The sequence below is a fragment of the Pelobates fuscus genome, chromosome 10 (assembly GCF_036172605.1).
Source record: "Pelobates fuscus isolate aPelFus1 chromosome 10, aPelFus1.pri, whole genome shotgun sequence".
Classification (NCBI taxonomy): Eukaryota; Metazoa; Chordata; class Amphibia; order Anura; family Pelobatidae; genus Pelobates; species Pelobates fuscus.
Window position 1 is genome coordinate 115,471,584 of NC_086326.1, and position 16,216 is coordinate 115,487,799.

Below are 16,216 nucleotides of genomic sequence, written 5' to 3' on the forward strand. Positions count from 1 at the left end.
GGCCGCACTGACAAACCAGTGGCACGCCATTTCCTTGAACAGAAACATCCATTGACAACACTCAAGTGTATTGCCATCGATCATATCCCAATATCTAGAAGAGGAGGAGATCGATCCACTGCACTGTTGCAAAGAGAGGCATTTTGGATCCGAGAACTGAATACCATGGCCCCATTGGGCCTCAATGAAAAATTGACATTTATATCATTTATCTAAATTGTTGGATGAGTTTCCACATTGATTTTATTTTTTATCTCTGCACATATATTTACAGTGTATATCCCCAGAGGATCCCATATGGACCATACTGTAGGCGTCTTTATTATGAGTATATGGATCCATTTGAGGGACCATTGCTCCAATCGCCTTTCAGTGTCCATACGTAGATCAGTGAGTATACAAATAATCGTCATGATATAAGTAGATAAATTAATCTATAAGGAATCCCCTTACGGGATTTTGATTATAACTCTTAAATCTGGGAATCACACTGTTGTGCAGTAGACTATCATATTTTTTTTATATATTAAGCATAGTTTAGGTAGTGATTGCATAATATGTCACACTGCAACCCCATATTAGCAAAGTGTCTTCCCTCCTTATGTTATACCTAAGAGTTAGATTGCATGTAAATTTAGGCACATGTCACTTTAAGAGATTATCACAGCACTGCACGGTTTCCATATATATTAGAGAACTTGCACTTTTTGTATTTTTTGGTAAATCAATATTTACCTTTCTTCTCACTACACACTTTAGTTTATACACTGTGATGTGTACTTATATAGGAATAGATATAGTGTATTTTTGCACATAGCACTTTTGAAGCATTGATTCACAGACATGCTTATATGTCTATATTGCTGAGTTCTCGATCTATATAGTAGATCATAAGCAGATTCACTTGATCTCTTTTTGACAACTCGACACTAAGTTTGAGCTGAACTATTAGCACTAATCACCTGCCACGTTACATAGGATCATGTAAACACGGATCGCCATTTTCGCGATCTGTTTACCAGTCACCATGGTGATGGAGAGGCTGCACTATCACACCGGAAGGGGTTGAGCGGATAGACACGCATGCGCGATGGGGAACGGACCACGCCAGCACTCAGGTGGAGGTGGTTTGGTAAGTTAGTATTTTCTTATTTAAGTTGAATATTGTATAATGTATTTTATGTCCTGATGAAAGTCCACAGTGGACTGAAACGTCGACCTCTCGATCTATTGGATTAAAAAGGTCTTCTTACCTTTGCAACACAAAAGTCCTTGAGTGCTGGCTTTCTTTGAATTATATATATATATATATATATATATATCATTTTAAAAAATATTTTTATATAGGTATAGTGATATATACGTATATATTTATGTATATAGATATATATATTTCGTTCTACGTGTATTTTGATATAAATATTTATTAATATCACAATACAGTTCGAATGAAATAACACATCTATATATTTTTATTATTTTTAATTATTTCTTTACGTATTTACATTTTTTTATATTATATTATATATATATATATATATATATATATATATATATATATAGATATTTAATCAGTATCAGTCTACGTGTAATTTGAATATATATATATATATATATATATATATATATATATATATATATATATATATATATATATATATATATATATATATATATATATAAAAAATAGTAAAATACACCTAGACAGTATATCATTTTATCATTATTTTAACTAAATTTTATTTTGTTTCCAGCCAGCAGGGGGACTAACTGTCATTACAGGAAGTCCCCCTGCTGGCAATGCAGCAGCCAGCTAACTCTGCCATGTGATGCAAGGACCTCACCTCACATGGCCGGGGGGGCCGGAGGAGGCAAGATCCGCCGCGGGGGACTCCCTGGGATCCCAGGTGAGCCCCCCCAACCACGATCGCTGTTGTGGGATTGCCGGCGACCGGGTAAGTAAAAAAAAAAAACGGAGGGTGTACTATTACGCCCTGCGGCGTTTAGAGCCGCTTAGACACTGCACACCCATACACACACAGCCTGTGAGGCCCCCAGTGTCGTCCCCTTGCAGGGAGTTATACATCAGTCCTGGTAGTCCAAGAGTACAGGGGCTTACAGGCCCGGTGCGGAGATTCACTTGGTGAGGTGCACAAAGTCCCCTGTGTGGGTCTCAATGCTGGAAGTGACCCATATCCAGGTCGTGGGCTGTTGCGGGTTCCTGAGGGCCGACCGACGTTGCAGCGGTTTTGGGCCTCGCCCCCCACCTTTTCCTCGTTTGGCTCAGGTGAGCTATGCCCCTCTGGGTCCCTTGCCGAGTTTCTGTTGGAGGATGAGGCGGTCCTGGGCGCTCCCGTGGCCTGGAAAGCAGATTCCGGGTTGCCGCTGCTTTCAGGTAGGCTCCATGAATCTGCTCCCCAGGTGGCCCCCTTCCGTTGCCGGCCTTTCATGGTAGTGGAGTCAGGGGTGTGTGTCATCTAATGTGTGTTTTGGTCGCTGAAATCTGCTTTTTCTGTCCCAGATAGCAGGAGCTGCTGAGGCTAGCTTCCTCTCAGCTCTGCAGTCAGGACCCGCCCCGATGTTTTTATATTTATGTGTTTGCCTCTATGTTCCTGGGAGATAATTAGCTTACCGGTCTTTAAACACAATTATCTTTCAGGCCCAGTGATTCCTGGGAGGGGCTTGTGGTGAAGACAATGGAGACCCCTTGCTGGGGTCTGTGTATAAAAAGGTTGTGTTTGGATGCATTAAACCATGTTGTACTTCCAGAATTATGTTTTGTCTAGTTACTGGGAGGGCTATATTCACTGCTTAGCACCTTGTTCCAGCTTGTGGAGGAATCGGCAGGGAAAGTCCTTGTAAGGACTAGAGCTCCCAGGACTGTGGGAGGGAATAGAGCTAGTCCCCTTTTCTGCTCCAGGCCGTAGAGGCTCCAGGAGAACACCAGTCAAGCCACAGCAACTGGGGCAGAAGCGCTCAGGTTTTCCCCTGTTCCAGCTAGGAAGCAGTCCTTGGCAGAGGGAGCTCTGCTACAATTACTAAAAACATTTTAGACAGCAAAATAAAACAAAATATATGATTGGTCATAAAAAAAGGATTACCTAAATTATTGGGTGTAGAACTACAGACCACACCATATTGTATGTATATTGCTTTAGAAGTTTTAATCTCCTGCTCTGTAAATTGAACTTTTATCACAAACAGGAGGCTCCACAGGATCTAGACGGCTACTAACAGACCAGGAGAAAAAAATTATTGGTTAAGCAGACTATGCATTAAAGAAACATAGAATGGTCTGACCGGACTCCAAGACCTGAGCTCCCGCACCACAAGGCACTAAACGAGTATAAGCGAGGGAGCAGATCCCAGGATATAGCATAACTCGAGGAGGCCTGATGCTTCGCCCCTCTGCAGGTTTTGGGAGTGGGGGTGGTTTCCCGGGACAATTTTCTGGAGTGGGGGATCCCCTAACAGGTGCCCTCCGGCTCACCCGGGTTAGCTTTCAGGATGGGGTGTTCGTTGTGGAAGGAAGTGCTGGTGCGAGGGGGGCGGGGTGGGCCATACCAGGGGCAATGTTATTTATATGGATTCCTGAATCAGATGGAGGGGGCATGTAGGGTCTAACCGTATCATGTTATTCACACTGTTGCAGCCTATAAGCCCTCACAATAGCATTGCGGTGCACTCGGCTCTGGACAAGTGACTATCCAGTGCTTCTTAGTCCGTGCTTCTTAGCATGACCATTGTTCACGTTGTTCGAGCAATAGATGATCGCTCACCTAACATATTTCTTAACTTCAGCAATAATGCTCGACACTACTTGTTTTGTATATAGTTATAATTGGTTGATATGGCTTTTCGGTTTAAAATTTCTCTTCCCCCTGCTAGGGACAAAAAAAACCAGACACTTGGACTCTCTCCATCACCTTCTTACTACATGCAAATGGCTCAAATCAAAATTGTATCTATTAATGCACGTAGGATCATTATTCCGGAGAGGTCATGCGCTCTCCGAGAGTTTCATGAGGCTAAGTCCTTTGTATTTTGTCTGCAAGAGACCCACTTCAAGGGCACCTCCGCACCTACACCATAGATTCCCCGTTTTTTTATGTAATTTTGCGGACTCCAAATCCAGAGGTACTGGAGGTTTGGCGTTTACCCCTGTGGCACACCTAATGGACGGTTCACATTTGTAAAAGGAAACATAGCAGGACAACTATTTTATACAAGAATACCTACCTAACTTTAAACAACAAGCATCCCTGTCCAGAATCCTGACTTTACTAGCCGACTTAGCAGTGGGGATCTAAGTAGTAGGCGGGCACTTCAATATCACAATGGACCCTAGGGTGGACAACATGACAGGAAGCATATCGGCAGCCTCTAGACATAGACATAAGATTAGAACATTACTGCATTATCACCAGCTAATTGACTGCTGATTTGTGTTAAACACCACCACCAGAGACTACACGTACCACTCACAGGCACAATACTCTTACTCACATATATCGACTTACTCCTCCTGTCACAGACATCTACACATACTAAAGGAAGCTAATATTTCCCCCATGCTGTCGCCCGATCACCCTATGATCTCCTTCACTATTACACCTGACACACCACAACCATTTAACAGATTCTGGAAGTTGAATGAATCCCTCCTGCAGTCTGCAGAGAATCAGGTCAAAATAGGAGATATTCTAAGCAATTACTTTAAAGAAAATAACACACCCGACACCCGAACAATGATACTTTGGAATGCTCACAAATGTGTGGTTAATGAGGAACACCTTAAGATAGCAGCAATAGCCAAAAACACAAAAAGCTGAAATACCCTCCCACATAAAAAAAAAAAAAAAAAACATTTAAAAAATCTCATAAAAAGTTCCAAGCTCCCGACACGCTTACCAAATTGGTTATGGAAAAAAAAAATTGAATTACCTACTAGACAATAAAACGGGATGTTCTATTCTGTTTACCAAACACACCTATCTGCATGGCAAAAAAATGTGGCAAATACCTTACTGTAGCCCTCAAACAGCACCAGCAACAAATATACATCTCCCGAAGCAGGACTGACAAATCATTAAGTACACAAATCAGATGACATAGCAAGAGAGTTTCACAAATTTTACACTGGACTGTATAATATACCTTTACATGAGTTTGTATGGTCCACAGACAGCCCTCTGTCCAAGTATTTAGAGACTCACCTTCGTAACCCGATAGACCCAAAAGATGCACACAAACTAGGTAGACCTATCGACTCGGAGGAACTTTTCATGGTGATTAAACATTCCCCATTAAATAAAAGCCCGGGCCCTGATGGCATAACAATAAGACATTATAAACAATTGTACCCACAACTGTGTCATTATTTTCACAGATCATTTAACAACATTTTACATAACAAAACAAATATGGCCCAATCACTGGAAGCTTATATAACCCTGATTGCAAACCCAGGAATATACACAGAAGCGTGTGGGAGCTACCTCTACATTTTGTTGTTAAACACTGACTTAAAACTCTGCGTACACACTACATGCCGCCTATGCCTACAAATACTAGTTTAACCTTAACCTTAAGACATACAGGCTTAGCTCAAAGAATAGGGCAAATTCGTAATTGTATTTTTACTACTGTTTATACTGTGTCTTGTACAACGCAAGCTGCCTATATCATGCTTTCATCAACACTTGAGACGCAGCCAATACCATGCTATCTGACGTATGTGCTGGCATTAACTCAGAAGACACCTACAGCATGATTAAGTTTTCTTATGTTAAACAACATGTTTCTTCACAATGTTTCCTCACAAAAACAAAAATGTGTTGTCACTCGAAATGCCATACTGGTACTCACCAATAATTGTTATAACAGTTTGTAGATGCCATTGTGGCCAGACAAGCATGTACTGTAAATGTTTGTTCATTAGTTTATTTCTTCGTTTATTAATTTTGATACGCTACAGAGGCATACACTTAAACAACTAACCTGTTCCATATCTTAAGCGCACCTAGCACTGATATTTGCAGGTTTAGCTCAGCGTGGTATACCATAAAAATGACGTTTAATAGCTTGCTATCTTCATATAATATAAAACTGTGCCGTCTAAACTGTCACGATTTGAAATGTTAAGAAAATGCTTGTAGATGCTGTCGTGGCTCTGCACGCCTGTTGTCAAACTATGCACAAAATAAATAAGGAATTAAAAAAAAAAAAAAAAAACTCTGCGTCAATCTTGCCCAACATATTGTGGCCCCTCATGGTGGGGCCCATCCCAATCAGGTGGGGTTCGTCCCCACAAGGGAGGCAAGGGAAAATATAACAAGAGTGATGTAAAGGGAGTCATTAAGACAAGACACCTAGTGACTCCCTCGCTTTTCTTGTCGACAGATGCTGAAAGAGCATTTGATCAGGTGGACTGGTCCTTCTTGGGAGCGGTTTTACAAAGGCCGGGATTCAGCGCAAAGTGGAGGCTCTGGATAGAAGCTCTATACTCCCATGCCACTGCACCCATTCGCATCAATAGTGTCTACTTTCAGAACCGGTATATATTAGTAATGGAACACGTCAGGGGCGTCCACTCTCCTCCCTTCTTTTCGTTCTAATCCTGAAGCCCCTCCTAAACTCTGTTAGATCCAACAGAAATCAAAAATCACCAGTTTTATCTTACGCTACGACCTATTCTCACTAACTGATGCTACGCGCTCTCTTCCAGAACTCATTAAGGAAATGAAAGAATATCTCCCTTTTCTCAATAAAATATGACAAATCAGAATACCTGGCAGTGGGCCCATCCAAACATGAGGAATCCTTGGTTAGAATCAACTTCCCCTTTAAGGAAAATAAACCCTCCCTTACATACTAGGCATTAAGCAGACGGTCACAACTGACCTGTTTACCGCAAGTTTGCCACCACTACTCCAATATATACAGTTAGACCTACAATTGTATATATGCCAACAATTTCTTGGACGGGTAGACTTAATGTCCTAAAAATGAATGTCCACCCCAGACTTCTATACCTAATTATACCTAATTTCAGCCCTCCCAATACACATACCTAACCAGTTCTTTCGGGCCATCAACTCCACCTGCTTACAATTTGTGTGGATGGGGAAGAGAACTCATCTAAACCAGACAGACATGAGTAGACCCCGTAATAGGGAGGGATTGGGATACCCCGACCTAAGAAAATATTATATAGCCAATGCCCTGACAAGAATATGCTCTCACTCTCACATAATCCAGCCCTAACCAACTGCGAGACATATACACCACTTCATCACCACCGACTCTAGAGGCTATCAACCGGAGTAAGGCCCCCACTTGCAGATAGATACAAACACCACCAACTATTACACTATTTACAAACCATGCCAAATCTTGCCAAGGGGCTGCGACAGTTGACTGACTTTGAAAGCACATGCACATAGCAGGTACTCCGGCAACGACCTCTCTCAGAGGCATATAGAAACTTTGCAGATCCCACTAGAGGATCCCCTCCCCGCTTACACCAAATTATGGAAATACATCAATGGCAAAAAATATTTCAGATTGATTACTCGGTGGCATCAGGCTCCAGATTGTTAGAGGCAGTTCTGAAAATGATAACCAAATGGTATCGCACCCTGTATAGACTGCACAAATGGAACCCCTCTGTACCAGAATGTTGTTGGTGATGCGGCATGAATAAGGGTACCATTATGCACCTGTGGTATACAAACGATTATCAAATTGCAGATATACTCCAGAGGTCCTCTTAGGGTATACTGAAATCTCTACGGCTAAAATTAAAAAAAAATCCTGCTTCTCCCTATTGCTATTGGCAGCTTAGTCCCTGATCCCACTCCACTGGAGATCTCTCCACAGCCCCACATTGCTGGAATGGCAGCAGCGAATAGATGAGTTCAGATGGATGGAGGAACTCGATGCCTATGCATTCAACACTTATCCTAAATATCAATGGATCTGGAGTCCATGGACTTTATATCTGGCGACTGGTGGAAATTCATCCATGGGCGATGTTGTCCCTCAGACTGGGGATCTCCCTTACCGCGCAGGGACCCCTCTCCTCTGGTAACTGATAATAATAGAGAAAAAATACTAGAGAGGATACTTCTGCTCTTGCCACCACTTAATCATCCTACTAGAGACACTAATTATGTCTGGCTCCCCCACAGTTCGAACCCACTGAGCATCCTTAGGTTTCTTTTTCTTATCAGTTGATCTGTTGTACACCTCATTATACGAGGAAATTACATGCGAACTACTACAAGCAACAGACATGTAATTCGGTATAGTTCAGGTGCCTGCATTGTTCTTGATCGATGTGATGTGCGTTACTCATGATATGCCTTATGATCTATGATTATCCAATATAGGCAACGGCCATATGCATTTAAGCATAATATTGGTACCTGCATTGTACACGGTCACTGATATGTCTAATGTTTTATGATCAGCCTGAACACGTACCAAGTTTAAATAATAAAATTAAATGTATGAAGAAAAATAAAATAAATATAGAATATCTAGGTTCATTTCCAGAACATGTTTAGAAAGGCTGTGCAAGTGACATGCAGGGAGGTGTGCCTAGAGCTGTATAAATAGATTGCAACTGCAGGGGCATTATCTATACATCAGATTTGCTTCATTAAAGGGACACTCCAGGCACCCAGACCACTTCTGCCAATTGGAGTGGTCTGGGTGCCAACTCCCACTACTCTTAACCCTGCAAGTGTAATTATTGCAGTTTTTATAAACTGCAATAATTACCTTGCAGGGTTAACGCCACCTCTAGTGGCTGTCTACTAGACAGCCACTAGAGGGAACTTCCTGATTTATAGCAAAGATTTTCTTTGCTAGAGCGTCGCTGGACGTCCTCACGCTGTGTGAGGACCTCCAGCGTCGCTCAATTCCCCATAGGAAAGCATTGAAAATCTTTTTTCAATGCTTTCCTATGGGGAGCGCTAATGCATGCGCATTAGGTCTCCCCGGCCGGTGGGCGGGATCAGTCTCGCCCACCGGCCGACGGAGTCAGTAGGAGGAGCGGCGCGGAGGAGGAAGCAGCGACGAGGGACATCGTCGCTGCCTCAGGTAAGTAACTGAAGGGGTTTTCACCCTTTCAGCAACTGGGGATTGGGGGGTGGGAGAGGGAACCTGCAGTGCCAGGAAAACGGATTGTTTTCCTGGCACTGGAGTTTTCCTTTAAGATAGTTGTTTTGGTGCCTATGGTGTCCCATTAAACCTGGTGGTGTAGGGCCATGCTTGTTTGCCAAGAGCATTGATGCTCAATTGACACTCAGTCACTGAGCTGGCAATGCAGTGCCAAGTTCAATGGATACAACAAAAGCCACTTGCATTAGTTTCTGGTTCCATGGGAGGCAGTGACGGGTGCCTGGCTGACCCCAGGTAACGGAACTCCATTTAAAGAGGGCAAAAAGGAGAGGGAAAGAAATGATAAGATAGGAGAGAGGACAGAGGGAATTAGGGACTCATACATTTACCAACTGCAGTTATATGACACTGCATGTGAATACCCCCTCCCAAAAAAACTAACTTGGTTGTGTCAGTTGTCGTTTGTCAAGATCTTACCCGTCATGAGGGAAGTCAACACCCAGTAGGATAGTTTCTCCATCACAGGATGTTCCCACGGAGGAAACCACAAGCAGATAACGAATGAGACACAAGCGAATAGGCTCCAGCCGCACTGCCTAATGAGAAGAGATAACAGCCAGTCTTAGTTTTGACCAAAAGAAAGTATTAATGGAATTTATATAGCACCAACTTTTTCAGCAGCGTTTTACAATATTATAAAGGGGGACATTTAACAATAATTGACAAATACAAAATGTTACAGCAACAATAGGTTGATGATAACGGTTTTCTATTTTCTTAGCTTGGTTCTTAACCTAAATATTGCTCATCCGCAGTTCTCTACAATGACCTGGAAAAGTCTAGCTTCCAAAAATTTCAGTCCATCCTTTTTCATAACTTTTCTTTAATAACTACGTTCCTCACCTGTTATAATTAACGTAGTATAATATTCAGCACTGGTTTACACTGCACACATTGTCTATCGTCAACGCCCTCAGACATTCTCTAGATGGAATTTTTGTCTTACAACCAGGTAAATGCATTACCCAGAAAATATAAAAGAAAGAAGAGATCTCACCGAACAATTTCCACAGGGATGGCTGAAACTATTATATCCCTCAAACCAAAGCAGTAATACAAACAAGATAGGTAACAGTGCCAAGAAACAATGTAAATTAATGTGTTTATGTGTACCATAGATAAGTTGGTGATTTATATCTGGGAATTACATGCAACAAAAACAGATCACGTTTTGCAATCCTGTCACAATAACAAAGGGAACATAGAATCTTAGAAGCTAGCTGAGACTCCAAAATGATTGCCTCACAAGTACAATCCCTGCTTGGGGATATTGATTGTATACTGGAGTCCCAAAGTAGCAGCAGTCATATGAATAAACAACCATATATTGTGATAAATGTAATACGAAGAAAAGAAAAAAAATATAAAAATAAAGTACAACTCACATTTAAATAAATAGCTCAATGCTCACTATAGACAGACAGTACAATTTCCGCAGTAGTTTGAAAATGTGACTCTAGCACATGAAAAATAAATTAAATGAAAAATATTGGAGATGGTACAATCAAATAATCTAAACAAACAATGTAGCAACTTGCATAGTTAAAAGTACCCAATACGCTAGATCAGGCATTGGCAACCTTCAGCACTCCAAATGTTTTGTCAGCATTATGGGTGTAAGAGCGTTATAGGGTGTGTAGTCCACAACATCTGGAGTGCCAAAGGTTGCCTATCCCTGCTCTAGATCCTGGGTTTAGGGGTTACAAAAAAAAAGCATTCCAAGAAATGTAAACAATCTAGAATAGATAATAAAATCGTTGTTATCATTTGTGATTTTGTTTTATGTATAATTTGACATCCTGCTAAAAGCACACTTCACATTATCGCATATCTTTGGAAAAGGATTGTACCAGCCCATGCCCTCTTTATTGAACTGGTGACAAATTTGAACTTGGTTATTCAATTTAAATGACATTCTTCACATTTGGTTGTTTATTCATGTTTTGCTTGACTTTTGTTGCTACATTGAGGACTCAAGAGTACCATCAATATCCCTAGGCAGGGACTGTACTGCCCAGATGACTATCTTGGTGTTTAATGTAGCTCCTGAGATTGTGAGTGTATATTTTATTCCCTTGTTATGTATTGCTAAATTATTAATCGGTTTTATTTTTGCATGTAATGCCTACATATACATTTTTGTTGACATTGCTCCCTATAAAATCATTTTACGTGCTACAACCTCAATGACTTCATGCTCACTCGGTGGCGCTACATCCTTTTGTTTCTGCCTATTCTGTTCAATTACAAACCGTTTTAAGCTCTTTCCAATTTTGCAACTAACTAAGGAAAAAAAAATGTCTTGATCCCATGATGGCAGTTCAATCTCTCCTTTGATCATTAAACTGTAAACCCATATATTAAATATTATGATTTTGCAAGAATTTTTATAAACTGCAATAATTACCTTGCAGGCTTAACTCCACCTCTAGTGACTGTCTACTAGACAGCCACTAGAGGTCACTTCCTGCTCTATAGCACAGAAAACCTGTGCTAGAGCTTCACTGGACGTCCTCACGCTATGTGAGGACCTCCAGCGTCGCTCATTTCCCCATAGGGCATGCGCATTTGGTCTCCCCGGCCGGTGGGCGGGATCAGTCTCGCCCATCGGCCGACGCAATCACTGGGAGGAGTGGCGGCGGAGGAAGAAGAAGCGACATGGGACATGTCGCTGCCTCTGGAAGTAACTGAAGGGGTTTTCATCCCTTCAGCAACCAGGGGTTGGGGGGTGGGAGGGAGAGGGGACCTGCAGTGCCAGGAAAACGGATTGTTTTCCTGGCACTGGAGTTTCCCTTTAATGAAAAAAAAAAAAAAAAACACTTTCCTTTACCTTAGACAATCTAATTTCTTCAAGTCTAAAATGGGTAACCTTGGTAGTATTTATGAATAGATTTGCAGATAATGGTTTTCAGGGCCGGACTGGCCCACCGGGATACCGGGAAATTTCCCGGTGGGCCGTCGGCATCTGGGGCCGTGCAGGCAGCTGGCTCACCTGCGGCCGCAGAGGGAGCCCTTCTGGCGGCCGCTGGCTGGGGAAGCTCTTCTGGCGGCCGCTGGGGGAGCAGGCTGTTCTGTCTCTGCTCCCCCTCCCTCGCGCACTAGAAAGAGACCGGGGCCGGAATAGGACATCATATTCCAGCCCCGGTCTCATTAAGCTGCATGCGAGGGAGGGGGGGGAAAGAGCTTCCCCAGCCAGCGGCCACCAGAAGGGCTCCCTCTGCGTCCACCAGAAGAGCCAGCTCTTGCCACTAGGGTGGCAAGACATAGCCTTACATATTACATGCGACAATATATGGTGCAATGACTTATGGGGCTGGCATAGATTTTTTTTCCAGGGCTGCTTTGGAATCCCCAGTCCAGCCCAGATGGTTTGTATTGCTGCTAAATATATCTGTATAATGTTATCCCCTTTGTTTTTTTTAAACTAAACAGATTTAAATTAGTTAGCCTTTCTTTACAACTACATTTTTTCATTCCCCTTATTAAAGGGACATGCATCACTTAAATTATTTTAAACCAGCAAACAAAACAAGAAGAGTTTGAACAAATATGCAATAAATATTCATAAATTTACTATATACTTGGTGAACTTGCCATATGTGACATGACTCTCAGCTATTTAACATGAACTAGCACTAGCCATGCATGAGAAACTATGTGCACAATCATAGCTTTTACAAACAAAAGAAGCAGAGAAAGAGTCGAGGAAATACACACACACGTTTTTAAACATTAGTTTAACTCCTTTGCTTCCAATGGTCTAACTCCACCACCAGTAGCATTAAAAAGTGATGTACAGTAGAGAATAGTATAGCCAGGTTGGAAGCAACTGACTAACTACGCACAGATAATAGTACATTTGCTGAGAGTGATGATTTCATGCCCTCAACAAACAAAGGCATAGGATTGGCATTTGGTTACTGCAGCTCTGCTACTCCGCTCACAGGAGACATGGAACATGGCAAGGACCCAGGTAAGAGGGTAGATCATTACAAAATGTTTTTCCCCCATTACTGGGAATAGTACCAGGGTACTCCTAGCATCATATAACCACTACAGTGGCCTGTAGTGTTTAGAATGCTTGGAGTAACCCTTTTAAGGTCAAAGTAGTTGAACTGAAAAAGGATTCAACCAGTCAGCTATGCTTCCAGTGTGACTACATTGACCTTTGACATTTTAAGTTTAATTCTCAGAAGTTCTCACTTTACTAAATAACCCTGCAATTGTTAATACAGCAAACTGAAGTGATTATGGTGCTTGGAGTGTTCCCTTAAACGTTTTGCATATCAGACTAATCCCACCCTAAAAAAGCAATTCATATCTGAAATGCTGTCTGGCTTCAGTACAGTACAAGAGATTCAGCAATCCCCGAAATTTATTTAATCTTCGGTAGGCCTCATCTGTGAGGTATATGGCCTCAAAGGTAAGAATCTAAATTGCAAATCTCTTCAGTTAGCTGTGGCTGGCTGTCAGGGTCCTAGGTGTCCCCTCGCGCCAACGCATAGATAGAGCCTCTCACGCCGCTTGGCATCTAGCAGGGCCTCACCTGTCGCCAAACCTAGTTTTTAATTGCTTCGCTGTTGCTGGAGGGGGCCACGTGTTTTTTTTTTTTTTCCCTCGCTCTTCTCCGTTGTTCGCCCCCCAGGTTATCTTTGCTGCTGTCGCCTTTGGGGCGGTGTCGGATGGTAGTTTAGGGCAACTGGCACCTGCCGCTTCGGCTAGATCCTTTACCAGACTTCCTGCACCTATTTTTTTCGTGCGATCGGTCCTGTGCCTCTTCCGACTCTTTCAAAGTGGCCCTGCCTACGGCCTCTCCTGTTGCCGATACCTTTCCCGGCGTTTTTCGGGGCATGATCGCGGGCTGCTAGCCTCGGTAGCTCCGGGTCGTTATCGTTTCACGTCTGGCTCTCTTTTTTTCTAGCACTCACGGTGCTCGTGTTAGGTCCGGTCTTCCCCTTGAGGCTCCTTTCCCACACATACTGTTACCGTCTCTGTCGTTTATGTTGTCTGTATTCGATTTTCGCTTCTTTTTGCCACCTCTTACTTACTTCCAGGCTACAACTTCACATGTTGTTTCAAGTTTCATTCACACGCAGTTTCATGTCCTCATACCAGCATTTTCCCATACTCAAGGCATTTCAGGTTCCAGGAATTTTCAATTTACAGATATCCCATCAACATCCTAGTATTTCGATCACAATCAGTCCTAATCATGCTTGTCATCACGAACCGGGCATCAACCTTTCTATGTAGGGTGATATCTGCTTGATCCAAGGATAATCCGACCGCCATACTGGGGTCAAGAAGGAATTTTTTCCCTAGCTTGTTGCAAATTGGAAAGCGCATCAAACTGGGTTTTTCGCCTTCTTTTGGATCAACCGTTTAATCACAGATGTGAGGTAGGACGGAATTGGGGGACCCTAGTCCTCGTCAGCCAGGTAACTAGGTAGTCTAGTTGTCAAGACGCTTTACAGGTTCTCACCTATTCATACAGTCTATTGATTACCTTCTCTCCCCCACACTTAGTCTGCGATAGATGGCAATACATGTTTTATTCCTTACTTCCCCTTGCACTAGTTAGACGGTCCATTATAAGCGCCGGGCACCTAATTTTCACAACTCAGCTGCCTCCATACAGTTGGATTTTTTAGGTTGTTGATTGCTTTTATACAGGTTTCCTTTTTGCCCTCTTTTATTACAGGCCCTACCACGACGTCGGTTCCGGCACACCACAACCGACTTATTCCCCCCTTTTTTATATCCTTTACGGCCTTATTGCCCCTCACACAACAATATTTTCTGCAGTGAAACAATAAAACATGTTCTCTGTGCATTTCATATAGCCACAAAAAAAAAAAAGTTACCAAGGTTTACCAGGAAGACTCATTTGTGCCTGAACTTTGTGGAGAGGGCACAGCATGTTCTGCCCTCTCCACAGATTAAATGCAATCTGCATGGGATGAGTGGGAGGAGCTAAGTGACAAGGAGATGTAAGCATCATGGAAACATGGCAGCAGGATTTCTGACAGCAGGTAAGGTACCTGTGTGTGCTTTCATCATCCTGTGTGTTTATGTATCAGCCTGTGTGTGTATACAGCAGTCTGTGAGTATGTATTCAGCAGTGTGTGTGTGTGGGTGTGTGTCAGGCCCGGACTGGCCATCGGGCAAACCGGGCAAATGCCCGGTGGGCCGCGATGGCCACGGGCCGAGGCCAGGGAGATCTACCTGGTCTATGCAGGGCCGGCGCTATCCGAGCGCCGGCCCCACTGTGTTCCATGAAGGGCCGGTGGGGAGATAAAGGATCTCCCTCACCGGCCCACATGCTGTCAAATGCGGCCGCCGGCGGGGAGAGAGGGAGGGAGCCAGCCAGTCTGGAGAAAGGACCCGGCAGAGCTCTAACTTGCAGCTCCGCCGGGTTTCTCTCGCGAGATCCGGGCCATTGCCATGGTAACCGGCCGGGTCTCGCGAGAGTGAACTCTAGCCCCAAAGGGCTAGAGTTCACTTACCACGAGGACCACCAGGGATGGATGTCAGCAGCCCCCCCCCCTTCCAGGCTACGGAAGGGAAGGGGGGGGGAGAGGGGGGTATAATCAATTTATTTTTATAATAAAACTTTGAAAAAAAAAGACATCAATATTGGCATTTACCTGCCTCCCCCAACACAGCACCCTAACACACATCACCCTCATACCGCACCCTAACACACATCACCCTCATACCGCACCCTAACACACATCACCCTCATACCGCACCCTAACACACATCACCCTCATACAGCACCCTAACACACATCACCCTCATGCAGCACCCTAACACACATCACCCTCATGCAGCACCCTAACACACATCATCCTCATGCAGCACCCTAACACACATCATCCTCATGCAGCACCCTAACACACATCATCCTCATGCAGCACCCTAACACACATCACCCTCATGCAGCACCCTAACACACATCACCCTAACACACATCACCCTAACACACACAGTGCCCTAACACACACAGTGCCCTAACACATCACCC

General features: G+C 43.3%; 1 protein-coding gene across 1 annotated transcript in view; it reads right to left on the bottom strand.

Annotated features, from left to right (window-relative positions):
- The window catches only part of SSH3 (slingshot protein phosphatase 3), a 116,498-nt gene that overhangs the window by 64,704 nt on the left and 35,578 nt on the right, over positions 1-16,216 (bottom strand). The window contains exon 5 of the mRNA XM_063434981.1: positions 9,607-9,725. Coding sequence (XP_063291051.1) covers positions 9,607-9,725 — 119 coding nt within the window. The remainder of the gene's footprint in view (positions 1-9,606; positions 9,726-16,216) is intronic.